The sequence below is a fragment of the Podarcis gaigeae genome (assembly GCF_964106915.1).
Source record: "Podarcis gaigeae genome assembly, chromosome: 2".
Lineage (NCBI taxonomy): Eukaryota > Metazoa > Chordata > Lepidosauria > Squamata > Lacertidae > Podarcis > Podarcis gaigeae.
The window spans coordinates 107,429,972-107,452,872 of NC_139679.1; the positions used below are offsets into that span (position 1 = coordinate 107,429,972).

Genomic DNA, 22,901 nt, shown 5'->3' on the forward strand with positions numbered 1-22,901 from the left:
GGTCTAGAATTTCCACTAGCAGTCAAGGGGTGATTGGGGGTGGAGAAGGAGGAAGGCCATGCCATTGAAGGATAGGGAGACACCATTATGGAGTTTGTGGGTAGAGAGAAGTGCTTATGCTTGGAGCTAGGGAGAATTGTTGAGGTGGGAAGGGAGGGGTCTGTGGTAGCTCAATGGCAGAGCATCTGCCTTTCATGTAGAAGATCTCAGGTTGAATCCCTGGCTTTTCAAGGAAGATACTAAGAAATACTCATGTCTCAGATCCTGGAGAGAGTCTAGTAGCGTAGACCAGTGTTCTTCAACCTCATGTCTCCAAATGTTGTAGGACTACAACTCCCATCATTCCCAAACTAACCAGGAATGATGGGAGTTGGAGTCCAACCACATATGGAGACATGAGGCTGAAGAACACTGGTGTCAACAGTCCTGAGCTGGATGGCAAGATGGCTCTCAGTAGAAGTCAGCTTCCTAGGCTCAATTTCACTTGCTGCTGCAGCAGCAGCAACAAGGAAGAAGAAGAAGAAGAGGAGTTTGGATTTGATATCCCGCTTTATCACTACCCGGAGGAGTCTCAAAGCGGCTAACATTCTCCTTTCCCTTCCTCCCTCACAACAAACACTCTGTGAGGTGAGTGGGGCTGAGAGACTTAAGAGAAGTGTGACTGGCCCAAGGTCACCCAGCAGCTGCATGTGGAGGAGCGGGGAATCGAACCCAGTTCACCAGATTACAAGTCCACCACTCTTAACCACTACACCACACTGGCTCAATAAGGAGGACTCTTGACTTTCCACCATGAGGAGTTTTCTGCATGTAACCGTTCGGTTTAAGAATTTTGGCCAATTTTGCAAAAAATGAAAGTATGGAACCAGAGTTACATATATTTACACCAATGCATCCTTTCCTACAATTCCATTAAATTTTATTTTGTTTAAACCAGTCATGATATTTTCTGTATGATTGCATTCTGTTCGTTGCTTGTTTCCTGCATGAATACACACAGTTCCATCTTCTTCAGATTAGCAGGCCATTCATTGTGGTTGCAGTATTTTTAAAGTTTTAAAAAAAATTGTTAAAATTTTAAAATTGCATTTTAATGAAAAATCAAGTTATACATGGGCCCCTACGAACACAGGCAAACAATAATTTTGCCGACGAGGTGTGTCAACATCAAAGGTGGCGTAGGGGGACCTTAAGACATCTCTGTGAGATTAAGCGGTACAGATCCCTCAAAAGTCAAAAACCAACAAAGGTGTCTAGTGGAGGGGGTGGGGTGATGAACGGGTGTGCACATGCTCACAAGATTCTTAAAAGTGGGTGAGGAGAAAACAGCTTTGAATTTTGTAACATGGGGAAATGGATGGGCTGAAACATTCATCTAGATAAATAGATGGAACATCATGAAAAGGTTACTACTGCTTGTTCTTATTAGACACTCAATTTCACATTAAGAGGGTGGAATTGGCGCACCAACCAACTCAGGATGAGGTATGAAATGTGCGAGACTCTCAAGATTTCTGCTTAAAATCCTGCAAAATCATCGGGCGCAGAAAGGACTGGGTGAACCCACACAATGTTTCTAAAGCAGAGAAACCTTTGTTTCCAAAGCACTCCGGTGGCAACTGTGTCTCCTACTTTACAGGGGACAATCCTCTATTTGAAGGAGTCTTCTAAATGAAGGTCTATCTAGTCCAGGTCTGGCTCAGTGATAAAGAACCGTAAGAAAAGAGAGCAAAGGCCCTGGCGTTTCTCCACCAACTAGGTAACAGACTGAGCAGGTACACAGGTAACCTGGTCACAGTCTTTTCCTCTGCTGGGGAGGTGTATTGCAGTTCTATTTAAATGATTATAATTATTTTCTAAACGTGCACCTATACATATGAATTGGCACATGCCAATCTAATGCAAATCTCTGCTGTCTCTTTTTGGGTGATGTATATCTGGCCACCCTAGAAAGCATCCTCACTGTGTTCCTTGCAAGCATCTCCTTCCTCTCTGTGGTGCAGCTCTGCAATTATACATATGCCGTATTTTTCGCCCTATAGGATGCAATTTTTCCCCTCCAAAAATGAAGGGAAAATCTGTGTGCGTCCTATGGGGCGAATACAGGCTTTTGCTGAAGCTTGGAGAGCGAGAGGGGTGGGTGCGCACCGCAGGGCTCCCCACGCTGCAGATAGCAGCCTGCTTCCCGGTGCGAGAGGCGCCCTTAAGCAGAGTGCCCCGCGCTTCGGGCAGACATCGGGCAGACCCACAAGCTCGGGGGACAGCGGGGAGGCGCAGCACCGCTATCCCGCTGTTCCCCGACCTGGTTTGGATTCCCCAACCTGGTTTTGGGGGGGAAATAAAGGAAATAATTTTTTCCTTTATTTCCCCCCAAAAAAACTAGGTGCGTCCTAAGGGCTGGCGCGTCCTATGGGACGAAAAATACAGTATACTGCAAGTTTGAAGCAGAAGGTCTCCTAACCTGTACCTGATGCTGATTGGCTTGCCCATCCATGATGTCACTCCGAAGCCGGATCCCAGTCCCCAGAGAAAAATCTGCTCTTCCAAAACCACGGCAGCAAAAGTCACGAATGCATAAATGCAAACGTGGAGAAATTAAGGGGAGCGGCTTGCCTGAAATGCGTGTGGCCAATATCCAGGCATAGACACCTGTCATTTCCATTGTGAAGCCAGAAGGAAGCCAGGCTCACCCCATGACAGAGGAGGGACCTGCCTTTTGTCTTACGTTAGGCTGGTCTTCACCCTGTATAACTGGTTTGCCAAGGTGGATTAAGAGGAGACATGTCCAGAGTTAAACCATGACCATTTGCTCTTGTGAGACGGGCTTCAAGAGCCTCATCCATCCAAGACGAAGGGCAGCCAGACTAGGCATGATGTTGACTTAATCAATATAATTAATGTGCATGTGTTTTGTTACATAAGCAGATCTGGGACTCGTGAGGGTGGGAAGAATTAAATTCTCCCTCCCAGCTAAATTTGCCCCTCCAGAGGATCCACTTGCATTCCAAGGGATGCAAATAGCAGCCTTGGAGAGTTGTTTTGTGTTCAATTGGCAGGAAGTGAAATAGTTGAACTACCCCTCTGCACCCTGTACGGTCCCGGGCTTCTTAGGCTTCTTTGAGGCCGGGGCTGTTGAAGTTCAGTAGCTCATAGTGACAGCCCCTAGATAGCCACACCCCCAAGGAGTTGTTGTTGTTTTAAGCAGGTGTCAATCTATTACATAAGCTGCTCTCAACTTCTGACTTCCTCTGTGCTCTAGTGAAACTTGAAAGCCTTGTTGTCACCTCATTCACTTTCCGGAGCAAGGAGAGCCTGTCAATTACCCTACCTCTCTTGTAGATGAGGCCATCGCTCCCACTCCGAGAAAAATCCCAGAGCTGTACTCCCCGGTGTTCCCTTGTCCGCCAGACCCCTGCTTGCTTACCTAACAGAAAAACCCATGCACTTTAATTTAATTCATGCCTAGTCTGCCCCTAAGATTCCTTTGTGAGCATGCCCTGCTTCTAAACCATCCTGGCGGAGAGAGCAGCAGGAACAGACCAAGCCTGCACTAGGTATTGAGCCAAGGATGCTGAAGGCATTTGTCAGCTGCTGCCCTCCTTTCTGGGGCATATTCCAGCATAGGTAGGAGAAAACTGGTAAGGGAAGATGCCTGATGCTTGGGCCAGCTGTATTTATCCGTGAGGATATGGTAGAGGTCATAGGGAGACAGCCAGGACATTCTCAGGAGAGCACCTGCCAAAGGAGAGAGGAAAAAAGTAGCTGCAGTCATGTTCTGGAAACCTGTTAGATTCCTCCTGGGGACAAGGGCAGGGTGTGGCGTTTGCCTCCTAGGTGGGTCATAAGGAAAGGGTTAAATGAGTGTGATGTGATTGGCCAGTGGAAACTGATAGGAGGAGAGTTAGAGTGGGTGTTTTTTGGAAGTCAGTTGAGAGTTGGGAGTTGAAGAAAGAAGAGGGAGGATATAAGTCTGTGGGTTGGTCGAGTTGTGTGGTGAGAGAGTGAGAGGAACTGTTAGGTGGAGTCAGATAGATAGTTGGGATAATCAGTTTGAAGTTGTTAGGAACGAATAAGACAGTAAAGGAACTAAGACTAAGAAACTGCCAAGAAAAATTAACTGAAACCATAAGCTTGTTCATGCCTATAAAATAAACTTGATTATTTGTTAATGTTAACAACTGCCTGGAGTCTGTGTGTACCCGAGGGAAACGGGTTGGTGGCAGCGAAGAGGCAATCACAGTGGTGGCACAGGGATCAAGAGACCGTCAAACGTCCGGGGACCCTGTGCGATCGCCACAAAGGGACACTGACTTGGGCCAAGATTATGGGTTGCCATGACGTCATGTTGCATCAGCGGTGCAGCGCCGCCTCCAGGGCCTCGTGAGAAACCGGAAGTTGCATTGGACTCCTGCGTTGTGGGTGCCCTGGAACTGGCACCTGTGGATGAGGCTGTTGCATTTTTCCTTTACAAACTTATCTTTTGCAACTGCACCAGGCAAGTGCAGAATTTCACAAAAGACTTGGGCCTGGCTGTGCAAAGGCAATCCTCTGCATTTGCACTGCTTCCTATGCAATAGCGTAGGGCCAAATTCAGAAGCGAAAAGTCCCTTCGTGACAGCCACAACCCCTTCTAAAATGATACAACCTTCAAGGATAATACAACCATCTTAAAATTAGGCACGCATTGCAAACATCACTGCAGATCGCCAGATGTTGCCTTTCAGCTAGATCTACTATTTTCTGTGCATAATAATGATAATGATAATAATATAATTTTATCATTTCTACCCCGCCCATCTGGCTGGGTTTCCCTAGCCTCTTTGGGCAGCTCCCAACAGAACATTAAAAGCAGAATAAAACATCAAACATTAAAAACTTCCCTAAACAGGGCTGCCTTCAGATGTCTTCTAAAAGTCAGATAGTTGTTTATTTCCTTGACATCTGATAGGAGGTGTTCCACAGGGTGGGTGCCACTACCGAGAACCTCACTTCTCCCAGTGAGGGAACTGCCAGAAGGCCCACAGAGCTGGACCTCAGTGTCCGGGCTGAACAATGGGGGTGGAGATGCTCCTTCAGGTATACTGGGCCGAGGCCGTTTAGGGCTTTAGAGATTGGCACCAACACTTTGCCCATCCATGGGCAAATGATATGGAGTGCTGCAGTATCTTCTTTTGGAGTTGCTTAGGTTGGTTTTTTACTTGGAAGTTCCACTGTACTTAGCATTAACTTCCACATTTTTTCACTTGAAAATTGAAGCACCTTGTGTTTTGAGTGCTTCTAAATTCCTAGCATTGGAGGATAAATAACTACTGCTTCGAGACTTTGCGCCTGCCCATTAGGGGAAATAGGAAGCCATTTTTATATGTCCTTTTTATGTTGAGATTCGTAGAGACACCATCGATCCTTTGCTGAAGAGGCTCGCCGATCTTTCAGACAAGTCTAAGCTTAATTCTCTCCTCTTAGGCAAAGATCATAAGACCACCTGACTAGTAGCCAGATTCTGAGCCCACATTTGTAGGCACAGATCATCCTCTAGAATAAAATAGCTTACTAGGGAAATGCTGAAGTTGCCCTTTGGGGCGCCTCAGGGGCAATTTTTTATGGTAGCCCAAATCTCAGTTGTACGGGTGTATGTATATATCTCAATTTTAACTCATGAGCTATTGCTGCAATCTGTTCCAATTGTATATTTTATCTTTATGAACGCTGTTTTTATTGTGTTATGTGAGCTGGTCTTTGACCGTAATAAATTACAGTGGTACATACGCTTCAGGTTACATACTCTTCAGGTTAAAGATTCCGCTAACCCAGAAATAGTGCTTCAGGTTAAGAACTTTGCTTCAAAATGAGAACAGAAATCGTGCTCTGGAGGCATGGCGGCAGCAGGAGGCCCCATTAGCTAAAGTGGTGCTTCAGGTTAAGAACAGTTTCAGGTTAAGTACGGACCTCCAGAACGAATTAAGTACTTAACCTGAGGTACCACTGTATCTAATTATCTAACTACCTATACTCCTTCGTGTTCTTCCAAAACGACTCTAGGAGCCAATCCTCTGTGACTGACTTACCCCTTTTCACTCTGATTGGCTCAATCAGCACTAAAGGTGAGACTTCTGAAAAGCTCCCCACAGAAATAGTAACAGGCCTTTTGACTCCCCACCAACCCCTCCCACTGGACCTCTGCTCTTCTCTCCAACTCCTGCAGTCTCACCTTGCCTGCTGAAGAATGTTGTCGCCCGCTTCCAGAACAAAGCAACTTTAGGTGGGATTCGGCCCAGGAGTTCAATGATCCGAACCACGTGATCTGAAATTGGGGGGGAGAGAAGCAAAGTTAGATGCTTTACTGTACGGTTTCTCCTATCAAATGGAGTATAAGAAGACAGGCTGGGCTCTGACCTACCATCATCTCTGGAAAAATACTGCCCAGCCTGGGGATCAAAGAGACGGTCTCCAGTGGCCAGTTCAAAAGCCTGAAGGATGAAACGCACACACACTCCATGTAAGTCAATTGCGAGCCAATTTGTATAGTCAATACAGTGGTACCTCGGGTTAAGTACTTAATTTGTTCCGGAGGTCTGTTTTTAATCTGAAACTGTTTTTAACCTGAAGCACCACTTTAGCTAATGGGGCCTCCTGCTGCTGCTACGCCACCGGAGCACAATTTCTGTTCTCATCCTGAAGCAAAGTTCTTAACCTGAAGCACTATTTCTGGGTTAGCGGAGTCTGTAACCTGAAGCATATGTAACCTGAAGTGTATGTAACCCGAGGTACCACTGTAAATATTTTTGTTTTTACATACACTTAGCAGGTGGCACTGTGGGTAAAAGCCTCAGCGCCTAGGGCTTGCCGATCGAAAGGTCGGCGGTTCGAATCCCTGCGGCGGGGTGCGCTCCCGCTGCTCGGTCCCAGCGCCTGCCAACCTAGCAGTTCGAAAGCACCTCCGGGTGCAAGTAGATAAATAGGGACCGCTTACTAGCGGGAAGGTAAACGGCGTTTCCGTGTGCGGCTCTGGCTCTGGCTCTGGCTCTGGCCAGATGCAGCTTTGTCACGCTGGCCACGTGACCCGGAAGTGTCTCCGGACAGCGCTGGCCCCTGGCCTCTTGAGTGAGATGGGCGCACAACCCCAGAGTCTGGCAAGACTGGCCCGTACGGGCAGGGGTACCTTTACCTTTACCTAGCAGTTTGATACGAAGGACTATAAATATTAAAATATCCATCTTACGTCTCTGAAACATTTTCACAAGAATAGAGACAAAAGAGTGAGACACACAGGGGTTTAGGGTGAAATCCAGCTATGCTCAATCCCAAAGGTGCCTCCAGACTATTTTACAGGAGGGATTCCAGCGCATGCCACAAATTTAGGGTTGCACATTTAAAGTGGATTGAAGCGCTCCGTCGCCTCAGCACAACAAATCCACAGATAAAGCGCACCTTTTTTGCAGCTTGCGGAGCGATTAAGAAATGCATTGCAAAGTGTGGGGTGAATGAATGGTGAACGGGAAGACATGTAAACACCCCGCAAGCAAATCAGGGTGAAGGCAGAATGACTGCTCATTGTCATATAACCACTCCAGAAACAAACCGGAACAAATGCTCAGTAAAGGGTGGACATAATCGTAAACACTGTTTAAGATTTGTGCAAACAGATTAGGGTGAACCCTGAGCGAAAAGGGCATTGGGAGGAACCCCAAGGCTATCAGTTCATATGAAGAGATGGTTGCGATTCTCAAGGCAAGAAGCAGCAGCAGCAGCAGTGCCATTGCTGAAGGAACATTCCTGTTAAGTTGTGGGTGAACATATAAGACGGCACAGCAATTCTTCAAACAGCTCTTGTTTATTCACAGGCCAGAACAGAACTGAACTGAAGGGTTCAGCCAGCCTGCTTATATAGAGCTCCACTACAAGGCAACAGTAACCACTTTCTCTAACTATCCAATCACTGAACGTCACTTTCGATCCCTTATTTGCATACGTGGACCTGAGTGAAAACTATCTACAGTATTCCCCTACTGGCCCAAGGTGAGAACTTCAGTACATAACAATTCCATACCAGGCACGCTGTGCTCCAGATATCCGCTGGGGTGCCGTAATCTAATCCGAGGAGGACCTCCAGGGCTCTGTAGGGCTGGGTCTGGATCTTCTTGGAAAAGGGCTTGTACTGGAACAGAAGGGACAACGGGCTGAGTGAGAGTGGATGGCCCAAATGCACTTTTGGGTAGGCAGGTGGCGTAAAACAGCGGCAGATCCTTAAGGGAATAACACTGGGCAGGATTATTTTATTTGTTGATTCATTTCATAAGATTTAAACACTGCTTGATAGCAAAAAAGGAAAAACAAAACCACCCTTGATTTACAAACAGATAAAACCGTAAGACCAGGAAAGGATTGTAATGTGTTAAAAGACACAAGAGGTTAAAAGACTAAAGCAGATTAAAATTCACACCAGCTTTTCTAAGCACCAAAAGAAGAACGTTTTTAGCAGGTGCCGGAAATAATCCAGCGAAGGTGCCTGCTTGACTATCAACAGACAGGGAGTTCCAAAGGGCCACACTAAACTAATGGGTTCTTATAAATGTGGGATGGGTATTCTGCGGCAGCTGCGGCAGTGCCATTTCCACCAATCGAAGCAGTCAAGCGGGCGCATAAGGGAAACTGTCATTATCAGGGGCTCAAAGAATCTTCCCTGCAAGGCTTTGAAAAGTGGAAGTGTTTGGGCCTTTTTGGTTTAAGAGAATTTTTATTATTATTAAGGATGCAGAACTGGGAGTAAGCCCCACTGCAATCAATAGGACATGGTTAGGTTTGTACTGTTCAGAGGAGGTATACCTCCATATACAGCAGTTTGGGGGGCAACAACAGGTGGAGAAGTCTTTTGCCTTAGAATCAGTGCTTTTTTTCTTAAAAAAAAATATTTAAGGGTACTCTCATTTTCCTACTCATATTGAAATACAGTGGTACCTCGGGTTAAGAACCTTATTCGTTCTGGAGGTCCGTTCTTAACCTGAAACTGTTCTTAACCTGAGGTAACACTTTAGCTAATGGGGCCTCCTGCTGCTGCTGCGCCGCTGGAGCAGGATTTCTGTTCTTAACCTGAGGTACTATTTCTGGGTTAGCGGAGTCTGTAACCTGAAGCGTCTGTAACCCGAGGTACCACTGTACTGTCCCTCAATGAGGCCAAACTTAGATTCACAAAATGTTTAGGGGGGTATGGGTACCCTCCCTGCATCCCCCAGAAAAAAGCACTGCTTAGAATCATAATAATAGAATTGTGGGGTTGGAATTGTGGGGACCCATGGGGGTCATCTCGTCCAACCCCCTGCGATGTAGGAATCTTTGGCCCCATGTGGGACTCAAACCCACGGCCTAGAGATTAAGAGTTTTATGCTCTACTGACTGAGCTATGACACTGCCTTCCTGCTCAACTTGGTGGCATCTGATAGTCCACTGGGGGAAAGGGAATGCTGGACTGGAGGGGTATTTAGACAGAGCCAGCAGGGCTTTTATTACATATTCACACCTGTCCCGATCTTCACTGCTGCCTTTTCCCCAGCTTAACAGACCAGTGGCAAAACCACCTGCAGCACAGCCTAGGGCATAAAGCTCTTGTGTTTTGTTCTTGTGGCTTGTGGCAAGGGGACAGGTGCCTCTGCCAAATTTGAGTTTCTAATTTTTCCAATTGTAATTGCATTTTTAAATTGAAGATCGAATAAAAATGTATTGTTTTTTTCCAGCTTCCCTAGTAGTTTGTGATTTTTTTTTTAAAGGAAGCTCCTCGTTAAAAAGTCATCAGCATTTTTATACGCGTTTCTCCTACACACACATTTCTGTGAAGTTATTCCCCGATATACTTTTTTTTTGCAAGCAATTTCCTGAAATATAATGCAGTTTTGTACATTATGAACTTTTATGCACGCTTGACACTAATATATGCTTTTTTTTTTTTTTTTTTTGGCGGGGGTACACATGACTTGGCTGGAAAACTGCACAAGATTCGGAGAAGCGCAAATTTTGAAGCAAGGCTCCGCTTCAGTTTGAGCGCTGTTACAGAATGTGCAAATTGGGTGTGTTCACCTTTAACTGCGAACTGATGGATTTCCCCTCCATCCCTACAACCTGTGGCAGCCTTGTCAAAAAGATTAACTAGCCAGCCATGGGGTGATGACCTCCCTGGTGAACTTCAAGGGAGAGCAATGTACTAACAAGCAACGATGGTGGAAAAGGGATGGGAGGGTGTGCTGTCATAGACTCACCGTCCAGCATGCGCTTCCCAGGTCCGCAATTTTCACTCCCAATTTCATGAGGTTGCAGCAATCCAGGACAGCAGCCACGTCCTCCTCTGGATGGAACAAGCACAAGGAAATAATCTCCGGAGGCGATAGAAAACCATAGGTTATATATCCCTTATGGCACCTGTACTTCACACCAGCCCTGATCCAACAGCAGCAGTGTGAGATCTAATCCCAACAGAAAACAAATCCGAAAGAAGACTGTAAATGTATCTTGCACACTTCAGCCCGGCAGGAGTCGGCTGCAAATTATAGCACAGCAGACCCTCCAAGTGTCCCTATTTTCCAGAGACAGTCCCGGATTTACAGAAGCCATCCCGGTTTCTGATTTGATCCCAGAAAGTCTTGCTTTTCCTTAGGATGTCCCTGTTTTCATCAGAGAAACATTGGAGGGTATGGAGTCATGCGACCCCCTGAGCCAAGGAGATAAGTAGCTATAACAACCTTTAAAAGGCAGGGAAGTTTTTTTATTTTTAATGTTTAATATTTTGCTATGTTTCTGTATAGGTTTGAAGCTGCCCAGAGTGGCTGAGGCAACCCAATCAGATGGACAGGGTACAGTGGTACCTCTGATTACGTACTTAATTCGTTCCGGAGGTCCATTCTTAACCTGAAACTGTTCTTAACCTGAAGCACCACTTTAGCTAATGGGGCCTCCCGCTGCCGCCGCGCCACCGGAGCACAATTTCTGTTCTCATCCTGAAGCAAAGTTCTTAACCTGAGGCACTATTTCTGGGTTAGCGGAGTCTGTAACCTGAAGCGTATGTAACCCAAGGTACCACTGTATAAGTATTATTATTATTATTATTATTATTGAATAGGATGTCCCTAGTTTCATTAGAGAAATGCTGGAGGGTATGGCATAGGCATTGCCACCCTCTCCCAATTAACCTCCGTCTCCTGAGTTGGCAACCCTAGGCCCTGCCCACCGCCAGCATGCGGCTCCAGAAGTTAACTCACAAGGGGCTGCAGCCCTTGATCTAAGAAAAATTGTTCCCCACCCCTGTCCTGAAGGGACCAAAGAGGGATTCCTCCAAGTTCCTGGGTGGACGTTCTCTCCCCTTCCAAACAAACTCTGCGGCCTTTTCTCCTGCGCGGCGTACCTGGCCTCTTGGGCTCGGCTCCTGCGCCGTGTTCCTGGAAAGCCACCTTGTGAAGAAGCGCCTGCAGGCTCCCTTCCGCCACGCAGAGCAGGATGTTCTCCGGTTTGATGTCTGCATGGATGATGCGACACTCCTTGTGCAAGAAATGCAAGCCCTGGAGAACCTGCCGCGAAGCAGAGGCAATCAGTGGCCCAAAGCTGTTCAGTGTGTACTGCATTGATATATTTGCGGTACTGAAGAGCATAAAGGAGAAACTCCAGAGTTGGGAGCGGGGCTCAGAGGCATGGGGGTATGGAGATTGAAGACCCCTATCTATTTCTGCAGATGGGTCCCTGTCTCCAGCACCCTAGAGCCGTCTGATCAGCATGAAAGGGGAGCTGAGAAGAAGTCTGCTTGTTATGTACTGAAGTTCTCACCCTGGGCCAGCAGGGGGATACTGTAGATAGTTATGCAAATGAAGGATCGAAAGTGACGTTCAGTGATTGGATAGTTTTAGAAAGTTGCTACAGTAACGTGGTACTGGAGCTCTATATAAGCAGGCTGGCTGCACCCTTCAGCTCACTTCTGTTCTGGCCTCTGAATAAACAAGAGCTGTTTGAAGAATCGCTGTGTCGTCTGATATGTTCACCCACAACTTAACACTGCTCATCCTTTGGGCTGACTGGGGCTCATCAGGGTCAAAGGGCAGGTGAGTCAGCCAAAGAGGATTGGCTCCTGGGGTCACTCTGGAGAAGGCATGTGGGAAGAACATGGAGTGGAGTTGCTTTGTATGCTCCAAAACTAAGCATTTAGGAACACTTAGGAACACAAGGGACTTCCGTTTCAAGGGAATGCTGTGCAAACTCCGTAATGTCCTTTACCTTTACCTTTTTATGACTGGAGCTGTTGTTGGCTGTGGCGCCACCTGCTGTCAGACTCCCTGCTTTCTGCCCTACCAATCCCAATGAGAACCAGCCAACGCTGCCCATACATCTGAATGGGAAGATGCATGAATTTATATTGAGTGCATGGATTTCGGTGAGGCCAGGGCCACAAAGTGTTCTCCCCTCCACCCACCCAATGCATCCTTTGCTGCAACTGCCGCCTGAGAAATCTCCCCACAGCAACTGCCTTGGTGCATCTTGGCAAGCCCTGATTCTGCCTGGCTCAGCTCTCCAGGTAATCCTGTACTTACCTGTTGTGTTGCTTTCTTCACAAAGGGTAACGGGAGGCCCTGGACTCCTTGGCTGCTCAGCAGAGACTGCAGAGAAGGCCCCAGCAGCTCAAACACTAAGCACACATGTGGGAGGAGATATTGTCAGGGATCCAGTAACTGGGAAACTGCTGGAATTCGGTTCACTCCAGTGGCAGCTCCCCAAAGTCTCATGCAGACAGAGTGGAGGATGTGAGAAACAGCTTCCTGAGAACTGTGTCCCACAAGGAAAGTTAACTGGGAGAGATCATCAGGGGGTTTGGGCTGGGTGTTCACCAGTATGCAGATGATGCCCAGCTCTACCTCTCCTTTAAATTGGAACCAGTGATGGTGGTGAAGGTCCTGTGTGAGTGTCTGGAGGTGGTTAGAAGATGGATGGCAGATATCAAACTGAGGTTGAATCCTGACAAGACAGAAGTACTGTTTTTGAGGGACAGGAGATGGTTGGGTGTGAGGGACTCTCCCTAGTCCTGAAGGGGTAATTGTGCCCCTGAAGGACCAGGTACGCTGCCTGGGACTCATTTTGGACTATCCATGGAGTCACAGGTCAATTCTGTGTCCAGGACAGTTGTCTACCAGCTCCATCTGGTATGCAGGCTGAGACACTACCTGCCTGCGAACTGTCTTGCCAAAGTGGTACATGCTCTGGTTATCGCCTGCTTGGACTACTGCAATGCGCTTTATGTGGGGCCACCTTTGAAGGTGACTCAGAAACTACAACTAATCCAGAAGCGGCTGCCAAGGACTATATAAAACTGGTCCTAAAAGATCTTCATTAGCTCCCAGTATGTTTCCGAGCACAAATCAAAGTGTTGGTGCTGACCTAGAGCCCTAAACGGCTTCAGCCCAGTATACCTGAAGGAGCGTCTCCACCCCCATCGTTCTGCCCGAACACTGAGGTCCAGCGCCGAGGGCCTTCTGGCGGTTCCCTCACTGCGAGAAATGAGGTTTCAGGGAACCAGGCAGAGGGCCTTCTTGGTAGTGGCGCCCGCCCTGTGGAACGCCCTCCCACCAGATGTCAAGGAAATAAACAACTACCTGACTTTTAGAAGACAACTGAAGGCAGCTCTGTATAGGAAATTTGAATGTTTGATGCTTCACTGTGCTTAATGTTTTTAATTTGTTGGAAGCCACCCAGAGTGGCTGGGGCAACCCAGTCAGATGGGCAGCATATACAGTAAAGTAAAATACAGTCAAACCTTGGTTGTTGAACGTAATCTATTCCGGAAGGCTGTTCGGCTTCCGAAATGTTTGACAACCGAGGCACGGCTTCCTATTGGCTGCAGGAGCTTCCTGTACTCAAGCGGAAGCCATGTCGGATGTTTGGCTTCCTAAAAATGTTTGAAAACCGGAACACTTACTTCTGGGTTTTCGGCATTTGGGAGCCAGAACGTTCCAAAACGGAGGCGTTTGGGAACCGAAGTTTGACTGTAATGATGATGATGATTATAGCGAATTCCGTTAAGGACAGCTGGGTGTGTTAGGACAGCAGGTTAGTACAATATCAGTGGAAATGTCCAATATTTAATAGCATTGCCCTGTCCACCTTTTTGTGCCCTTGTGGTGCGTTATCTACCAGCCAAAGGATATGGAAGCCATTGTCTCCAATCATTTTGAAATCGTCCAGGAAGTGGATGACACGGTCGCTGGCTTGGCCTTTCCTCCTCTTGCTGTTCACCTGCAGAAATATAAATAAATAAAAAACGTGCACAAATTACTTTTGTTATGTAGTGAAGTTTCACCCTGGGCCAGCAGGGGGATACTGTAGATAGTTTTCACTCAGGTCTGTAGATAGTTTTCACTCAGGTCCACGTCAGTTATTTTAGGCGGGAAACTCTGGGTTGTTGTTGCTACAATCTTGACAGCCGGCTGCCTATAAAAGCAGGCCGGCTGAGCTGTTTGCTGTTCAGTTTTCTGTTCCAGCTTACAAAATAAAGAGCTGCTTTGGAGAAATTGCTGTGTCGTCTGCTATGTCAACCCACAACTTAACAACTTTCATGAGGCCTTTGACAGTCTCCGGATGGTTTGCGATTAGGGGAGGTACCAACTGTGTTTGAAATGGGCCATTAACGTAGGAATGGCATCATTAGTAGTACTAGTATTAATTATACACCTTTCATCTTAAGCTCCCAGGGCTGGTTACCATGATTAAAAACACAGTGTTAAAAACAGTTTAATACAGCTTGCAATATTTTTTTAGGTGTGCCCTAAAAATATGCATCTCAAGGGTCATAACCTTCAGGGCCTTTCGAAGAAAAGAGGTGATTTGCAGTGGGGGCTGGTCCAGGAGGGTGAACAGGGCACTTGTCCCACTAAGCTCAGTCCTCTTCCAGCCTCTACCTATCAGCCTTCTTAGTTTATCAGTCCAGAGGATGGTACCAGCTAACAGCTTTCCTCTCTCTCATCTCAGTGTTACCCCTTGTAGCACTCAGCAGGGGAGAGGATGAAACACAGCTGGTTCTGTTGGCTCTGTCTGCCGTCGGCTCTGTCGCCACCTACTGTTGGCCTCCTGCCTTACACCCTACTGGTCCCAATGGGCCACCAGTCCCCCAACTGGTGGTTTGTTACCTACGCAGCGAAGGAGCATGACTTCATCCAAGGCTGCCTCAGCAAAATCCTCCCCGCCCTTGGGCACTTTGACAGCCACGCACCTCTTCTTCCTGAAAGAAGATGCATAGATTGAGAGCGAGAACCTATATCTGGGCTCGGAACTGTTTTGCAGCCCTCTTCCAGCTGTTTCAAAGATGGGTTCAAACCTCTCCACCCAGTCGGCAGAAGATCGTTGACCAGGCACTCCTTTCCCCACCCCCCACGATATAGCAGCCTACTTTGCAAGGTTGTTGTGAGGAGCAAATGACAGGAGGGGCCTCATGTTCGCTGCCCTGAGCTCCTTTCAGGAAAGGCCAGATGAAAATACAGCCCTTCCTCGGCCAACAGAATGTGTTCCTACCACTGCCTCTGCACTTAGGAGCAGGCTGTTTTTGTTTACTCACCCCAAGTCTTGGCAAAGCCAGACTGTTGAGAAGTAGCCGCACCCGAGATTCTGTGCTACGTGGTACCTTCCATTGAATACCTCTCCTTTCCTCACGGGATAGTAACCTTCTGCACAAAGGGAGGGAGCATGAACAGGCGTTAATGAAAGACACCAAGAGACTTAGGCTTTGCAGGTCATGCCAATAGTATGAACTTTCCAAGGCTGCACAGTAGAAGGTGTGAAGCCTCTGACGGTAAGAATTTGAGAGATTCCCTGCAATTCTATTCATAAAGGCATAGCGGACTATGCAATCTGGCGAAAACACCCCTATCTTATATATTACACCTGTATTCTCCCATTCCAGTAAGCCGGATATGACTTATGGAAAGACAAAGAAACAGCTATTTCTGTATTCCACCCCCCTAAAGAAAAATCTGAAAGTTGACAGCTATGGCAATAGCTGGTGTGCAGTCATGTATCTGGGACTGATAGGAGCTGTGGACAGTGTCCATCTTGGGGAAGGCCAATTTGGACATTGTGGAGTGGCTCACCTGTGGCCCTCTTGTTATTGCTGGACTTCCTCTCCCGTCAGCCACAGCCAGCCCGGCCAGTGCCAAGGGATGATGGGGTTGGAGTCCAACAACATCTGGGAGGGCCACAGGATAAAAGGTAAAGGTAAAGGTACCCCTGCCTGTACGGGCCAGTCTTGCCAGACTCTGGGGTTGTGCGCCCATCTCACTTAAGAGGCCAGGGGCCAGCGCTGTCCGGAGACACTTCCGGGTCACGTGGCCAGCGTGACATCGCTGCTCGGGCGAGCCAGAGCCGCACACGGAAACGCCGTTTACCTTCCCGCCAGTAAGCGGTCCCTATTTATCTACTTGCACCCGGAGGTGCTTTCGAACTGCTAGGTTGGCAGGCGCTGGGACCGAGCAACGGGAGCGCACCCCGCTGCAGGGATTCGAACCGCCGACCTTTCAATCGGCAAGTCCTAGGCGCTGAGGCTTTAACCCACAGCGCCAGCTACCCCCAAAGGAGACCAACCTGCATTCTTCAGCTGCAATTCAGAGGGGGGTGGACTGGATGACCATTGGGGTCCCTTCCACGCAGTCTATGTTCCCTGACTTTTCTGGATCCATTTGCCTATCTTACTAGCAGCCCGAAATCTTCCCTCATCTATAAAGCTTTCTGGATAACCTTTTACTGGATGCTGTATCTTGAGGGTGGGGACCACAGCCTCCGTTGAGGGTTGCTAAATGTCACAAAGAAATTTATTATTAATCATCATCATCATCATCATCATCATACCCCGCCCATCTGGCTGGGTTTCCCCAGCCACTCTGGGCGGCTTCCAACAAAACACTAAAATACAATAAGCTATTAAACATTAAACATTAAAAGCTTCCCTAAACAGGGCTGCCTTCAGATGTCTTCTAAAAGTTTGGTAGTTGTTTTTCTCTTTGACATCTGGTGGGAGGGTGTTCCACAGACCGGGTGCCACTACCAAGAAGGCCCTCTGCCTGGTTCCCTGCAACTTGGCTTCTCGCAGCGAGGGAACCGCCAGAAGGCTCTCGGCGCTGGACCTCAGTGTCTGGGCAGAGCAAATGAGGCAGCTTGGTGCAAGACGTGTGCCTGCCCCCCAACTCACCTGCGCAGGAGGCCAAGGCCTCCTCCTGCCACTCACACCCATCCATAGCAGATGTGCAGCTCTCTCAAGGATGCTCAGAATTCTCCAGGGTTGAGGAGGCTTCACATCTAAGGGCAGAAACATTTTTATTCCGGAGTCAACTGTTACTCCTCAAGCTGCAAGCTCACTGAACAGAACTCTGCCTTAAGCCATCACTGCAAAGACCACTTTGTCAGGTGAGAAGAATTAGAGGAATTCTGCAGTTCTACAGCACAGAGAGGGGGAATCTGCAGAAGTCGTAGGACTCTGATGCCCAACAAGGCCAACGATCAAGGATGATAGGAACTGGAGCCCAAGAACATCTGGTGGACCACAGATTCCCTGTCACCGCTTTAAAGATCAGGACCAATTGCATGAGGAAAACCTGAAGTCAATAGATGTGTTCAGTCTTGAGAGATGCATGTGCCAGTTTTGATCTGTTTAGAAGAGACCTGAAAGAACCCACACAATTAACTTGGCCTGCATTGTTGCTGCAGCTCATCTGATTAAACAGTGCATTTGGGGAAGAGAGCCAGTGTGGTGTAGTGGTTAGGAGCAACGGACTCGTAATCTGGTGAACCGGGTTCACTTCCCCGCTCCTCCACATGCAGCTGCTGGGTGACCTTCGGCTAGTCACACTTCTCTGAGGTTTCTCAGCCTCACTCGCCTCACAGAGTGTTTGTTGAGGGGGAGGAAGGGAAAGGAGAATGTTAGCCGCTCTGAGACTCCTTAGGTAAAGGTAAAGGGACCCCTGACCATTAGGTCCAGTCATGGCCAACTCTGGGGTTGCGGCGCTCATCTCACTTTATTGGCCGAGGGAGCCGGCGTACAGCTTCCGGGTCATGTGGCCAGCATGACTAAGCCACTTCTGGCGAACCAGAGCAGCGCGCGGAAACACCGTTTACCTTCCCGCCGGAGCGGTACCTATTTATCTACTTGCACATAGACGTGCTTTGGAACTGCTAGCTTGGCAGGAGCAGGGACCGAGCAATGGGAGCTCACCCCGTCGCAGGGATTCAAACCGCCGACCTTCTGATTGGCAAGCCCTAGGCTCTGTGGTTTAACCCACAGCGCCAACCACGTCCCTTGGAGACTCCTTAGGGTAGTGATAAAGCGGGATATCAAATCCAAACTCTTCTTCTAGAGAACGGGTTTTTTTTTTCAGCTGGAACTCACCAGAAATCAGTTCCCCCACCTCTTTGGTGTGTTCCGGCACTTCTTTGTAGTGCATTGGCAGCTATATAGTGGCACAGTGCCCAGAACTGTGTGTCGAAAGCTTTGGGCTGCATACCCCCTAAAAAAAGGCTCCCCCCTAAAAAAAAGCTTTGACGGTTATCCATCAAAAAAAAAGTGGGCGTTCTTGCACCTCTTTGTAGGAAAAAAGCACTGGTAGAGAGGATGTGTTGCAGGCATGCAAAGATCCCCAATACCGCTAGTTAAAAGGACCAGAGAGCAGGTGATAGGACAGTCTTTGCCTAAGGCTCTAGAGAGCCATGGCCATCAAGAGGAGACAACATTGGGCTTGAGAGGCAAAAGTCAGCTTCCTAGGTATGTTCTGGCCCAGATATAACGTTAGTGAAAGTGAACTACAGTGGTACCTCGGGTTAAGTACTTAATTCATTCCGGTGTTCTTAACCTGAAGCACCACTTTAGCTAATGGGGCCTCCCACTGTCACTGCACCGCCGGAGCACGATTTCGGTTCTCACCCTGAAGCAAAGTTCTTAATCCGAGGTACTATTTCTGGGTTAGCGGAGTCTGTAACCTGAAGCGTATGTAACCTGAAGCGTATGTAACCTGAGGTACCACTGTATTAGGTTTCCATACACACCAGAAGGAAAGAAAGGAAATTGACTTTAGAAATAATAATTATTGGTTTATTGTAGATTGACAACTTGATGAGTAGATACTGGAAATGTTAAAATATTGTACGTGCAAGAATTGGAAAGTGGAAAGAGGCGGCTGGTGAGACTGGAGGGACATTGCTATGCCTGACAACAAACCCTAACTCTTGGATTCTTTTGCCCCATCTTTTTGTGCCTGCCAAACAGCCGTGTCATGCTTATGATAATCTTTTATTCTCGTTAATTACACTGTTTTAAATGTGCATTCTATATTTGACTTCACTTAGCATTTTTTTGGGGGGGAAATGTTTAAGATTTTTTTGGGTTAACTTTGTTTATGTTAAATATGTATTCTGTAGTTGACCTTCTCTGTAATGTTTTATTTTGAAATCTTTAAGATATTTTAGTTTTCTGTTAATTATGTTGCTTTGACTGTATACGCTATATTTGACTTTCTTCAGAAATGTTTGATTCTGGATTGTTTTATTGATGTTTTAATATGTGGTAAACCGCTTTGAGTTTTTTCTTTAAAATATAAAACGGTACAGAAATGAAATAAATTATAATGAGAGCTGATGCTTAAGGATAATAATTTAAAAATAACCCCCCCCAAAAAAATGTAATACAAGGTTAATTATAGGGAATGGAATGAGAATTAGGAATAACTGGGAAAACAATGCAGCAAGAAGAGTAAATTATGGGCACATCGAGACCAGAGTGCGGGAAGCCGATTTTTGAGGAAATGGTATTAAATTTGTTTCAATTTGCGGTTGATTCATTAACATTAGGAAAAATCCATAAAAACGATTTGGCAGAAATAACGCAAGCCTGTTAGGTTATCGTAACAGAAACACTGGTTGTATTGGACAAGAGGAGGAGGAATATTCGGTTGGCTCTGAGCAGGAGCTTGCTGGTTTAGAACCTGGAAGTGGAAGGAAGGCAGGAGAAGGGAGTATCGGCCACCTTATACCATTGGCCCATCTAGCCCAGAGCTGCTACCAACACTGACTGGCAGTGGCTCTCCGCAGTCCCCGAGTCCTGAGCCTCCTCCTTCCTTTTCTCTCTTCCCCAGCTGTTACGACTTCCCAATCCTCCTGGGCTCCTGCCTCCTGGAATTCTGAGAGTTGGCCTGGCAGGAGAATTCCTGGCATTTCTGATAGGGCCGTGGCAGAGATTATTTCAGGGGGGCTGCACTGGCAGCTATGCCCGTTCTGCTTTCCGCACTCCACTGAGCTGGACCAAGGCCAGGCTGAGAGCTCAGCTTCCTGGCTGCCCTTCCTTGGATTTTCAGATGGGATTAGTGAGGATTGGAAGGAAAGGCCCAGAGAGGCTTCCCTGCTGAAAGGCTGGGCTGGCCTTCTGCTGAGAGCTCTCAGATCACCTTCTGCAGGCGAGCAGAAAGGAGAGGCTGTTCTCGCACGTTCACAGTTTTGCACGTTCAAGTTGCACAGTTCAAATGCTTTGGGAAGATGGAGCCCTGCGCGCCCGTCATGTAGAAAACCCTTTTTAGCAGTTGCAATGTGAGCACAGATCTGGTCCAAGGTGAATGTTAGAATTATTCCAGTTCAGGCTGTCTGGTAGGCACAGCAATCAAATCAACCTCGTGTTCATGAGGGACAAAACGGACGACACCACCAGTCAGCTTTCTTCCTCCTCTCCTCCCCTTCCCTGCTTTACTTACCATCTAGCCTGACGAAGAGTTCTGCAGAACTAAAAAGCTTGCCCATTAATGGTCATGTGGGCATTTTTCCTCACAGCAAAAAACCAACCTGTTGGAAGTGTTGACCCTTCCAACACTGCTTGTTTGTGGATGCTCCTTTCTTTCAAGACAAGTACAGTGGGAAGGGAAAGGAGAATGTTAGCCGCTTTGAGACTCCTTAGGTAAAGGTAAAGGGACCCCTGACCATTAGGTCCAGTCGTGGCCGACTCTGGGGTTGCGGCGCTCATCTCACTTTATTGGCCGAGGGAGCTGGCGTCCAGCTTCCAGGTCATGTGGCCAGCATGACTAAGCCACTTCTGGCGAACCAGAGCAGCGCACGGAAACACTGTTTACCTTCCCACCTAACCTATTTATCTACTGCACTTTGACGTGATTTCAAACTGCTAGGTTGGCAGGAGCTGAGACCGAGCAATGGGAGCTCACCCCGTTGCGGAGATTCAAACCGCTGATCTTTTGATCGGCAAGTCCTAGGCTCTGTGGTTTAACCCACAGCGCCACCAGTGTCCCTAGTACAGTGGTACCTTGGGTTAAGTACTTAATTCGTTCCAGAGGTCTGTTCTTAAACTGAAACTGTTCTTAACCTGAAGCACCACTTTAGCTAATGGAGCCTCCCGCTGCTGCCGCACCGCCACCGCACGATTTCTGTTCTCATCCTGAAGCAAAGTTCTTAACCCGAGGTACTGTTTCTGGGTTAGCGGAGTCTGTAACCTGAAGCGTCTGTAACCCAAGGTACCACTGTATTCAAACATCAGGAAGACCTTTCTGACAGTAAGAGCTGTTCGACAGTAGGAGATCTGTGGACTCTGCTTCCTTGGAGGTTTTTATGCAGTGGTTGGGTGGCCGTCGTGGATGCTTTAGCTGTGATTCCTGCATCCCCAGGGGTTGGACTAGATGACTCTCAGGGTCCCTTTCAACTCTACAATTCAATCTAAAAATTTTACTGGCTAGCGATATAAGAGTCTGGAGATCAAGAGCAGTGCCCAAGCTTGGAGTTTCTGAACACTCACAGGACCTCCTCACCCTACTTTCTGTGCCCTTCGCAAAATTACAGAGCCAAATAACAGTGACCTGCGTATTCAATCCCTACCTAAAAATGCATGAAACTTACCTTCGTTGTGGTTCAGGACTTAAGCAGCCCAGATCAGTCTGGACTCGCCCGGGGAAAGGCAGCTTGCAGGCTTCTGAGCTCTGGGGAGACTCGACCAACCAGCTCCCGCTGCTTCCCTTTTTAGTCCCTGTTGCTGGAAAGGAGGCGGGGGGAGGGGGCGTCCCAAGTCCCCCAGCATAGCTGTGGTGAGGATAGAGGGTCGGGATTGGATCGCACTGAAGTCTGTGGAAACACACGGTGCTTCGAAACAGTTCACGGGCCCCGGGACAGCTGGGAGGGTCTCATTTTACCATCCCTTTTCAACCCTACACCTGTTGGAATAGCTTCCTGCTATGCTCTCTAATACTTTCCTGGCTCCATCTCTGCCCAGCAAAACCCGGAATCTCCAGGGTGTATATTTATAGATCAGCAGCAACCGATTGCAGAGATGGAAATGCAAACTTTTGCATTGTGCAAAACACAGATTTATACCTAGAAGAGTAAGTCCCGCTGAACTCAGAAAGACTTTAGCCTGAGCAGACAGGCAGAGGGCTGTGTGTTAATAAGCATACCAATCATTCTCATACACACACACACACACACACACACACACACACACACACACACACAGTGGTACCTCGGGTTAAGAACTTAATTCACTCTGGAGGTCTGTTCTTAACCTGAAACATCACTTTGGCTGTGTGTTAATAAGCATACCAATCATTCATACACACACACACACACACACACACACACACACACGTACCTCAGGTTAAGAACTTAATTCACTCTGGAGGTCTGTTCTTAACCTGAAGCATTACTTTAGCTAATGGGGCCTCCTGCTGCCGCCATAGCACGTTTTCTGTTCTCATCCTGAAGCAAAGTTCTTAACCCAAGGTACTATTTCTGAGTTAGCGGAGTCTGTAAATTGAAGCGTATGTAACCCGAGGTACCACTGTATATGAATGAAATTATAGATTACCGATACATGCTACCTTGTTTATTTATAAGAGTATTCATATACCGCTGTCACACAC

The 22,901-nt window shown here is 47.5% G+C and overlaps 1 protein-coding gene across 1 annotated transcript; it reads right to left on the reverse strand.

Annotated features, from left to right (window-relative positions):
* Positions 1 to 897: 897 nt before the first annotated feature.
* LOC310837819 (SRSF protein kinase 3-like) lies at positions 898 to 22,455 on the reverse strand. The gene is made up of 13 exons (XM_083724976.1): positions 21,886 to 22,455; positions 17,198 to 17,304; positions 15,572 to 15,680; positions 15,151 to 15,238; positions 14,167 to 14,256; positions 12,561 to 12,665; positions 11,387 to 11,549; positions 10,248 to 10,333; positions 8,048 to 8,155; positions 6,398 to 6,467; positions 6,209 to 6,301; positions 2,433 to 3,735; positions 898 to 2,036 (listed from the first exon to the last, which is right to left on the reverse strand). Exons 2-12 carry the CDS (start codon positions 17,241 to 17,243, stop codon positions 3,551 to 3,553), a joined length of 1,143 nt encoding a protein of 380 aa, XP_083581102.1. The 5' UTR covers positions 17,244 to 17,304; positions 21,886 to 22,455; the 3' UTR covers positions 898 to 2,036; positions 2,433 to 3,550.
* Between the last annotated feature and the right edge of the window lie 446 nt (positions 22,456 to 22,901).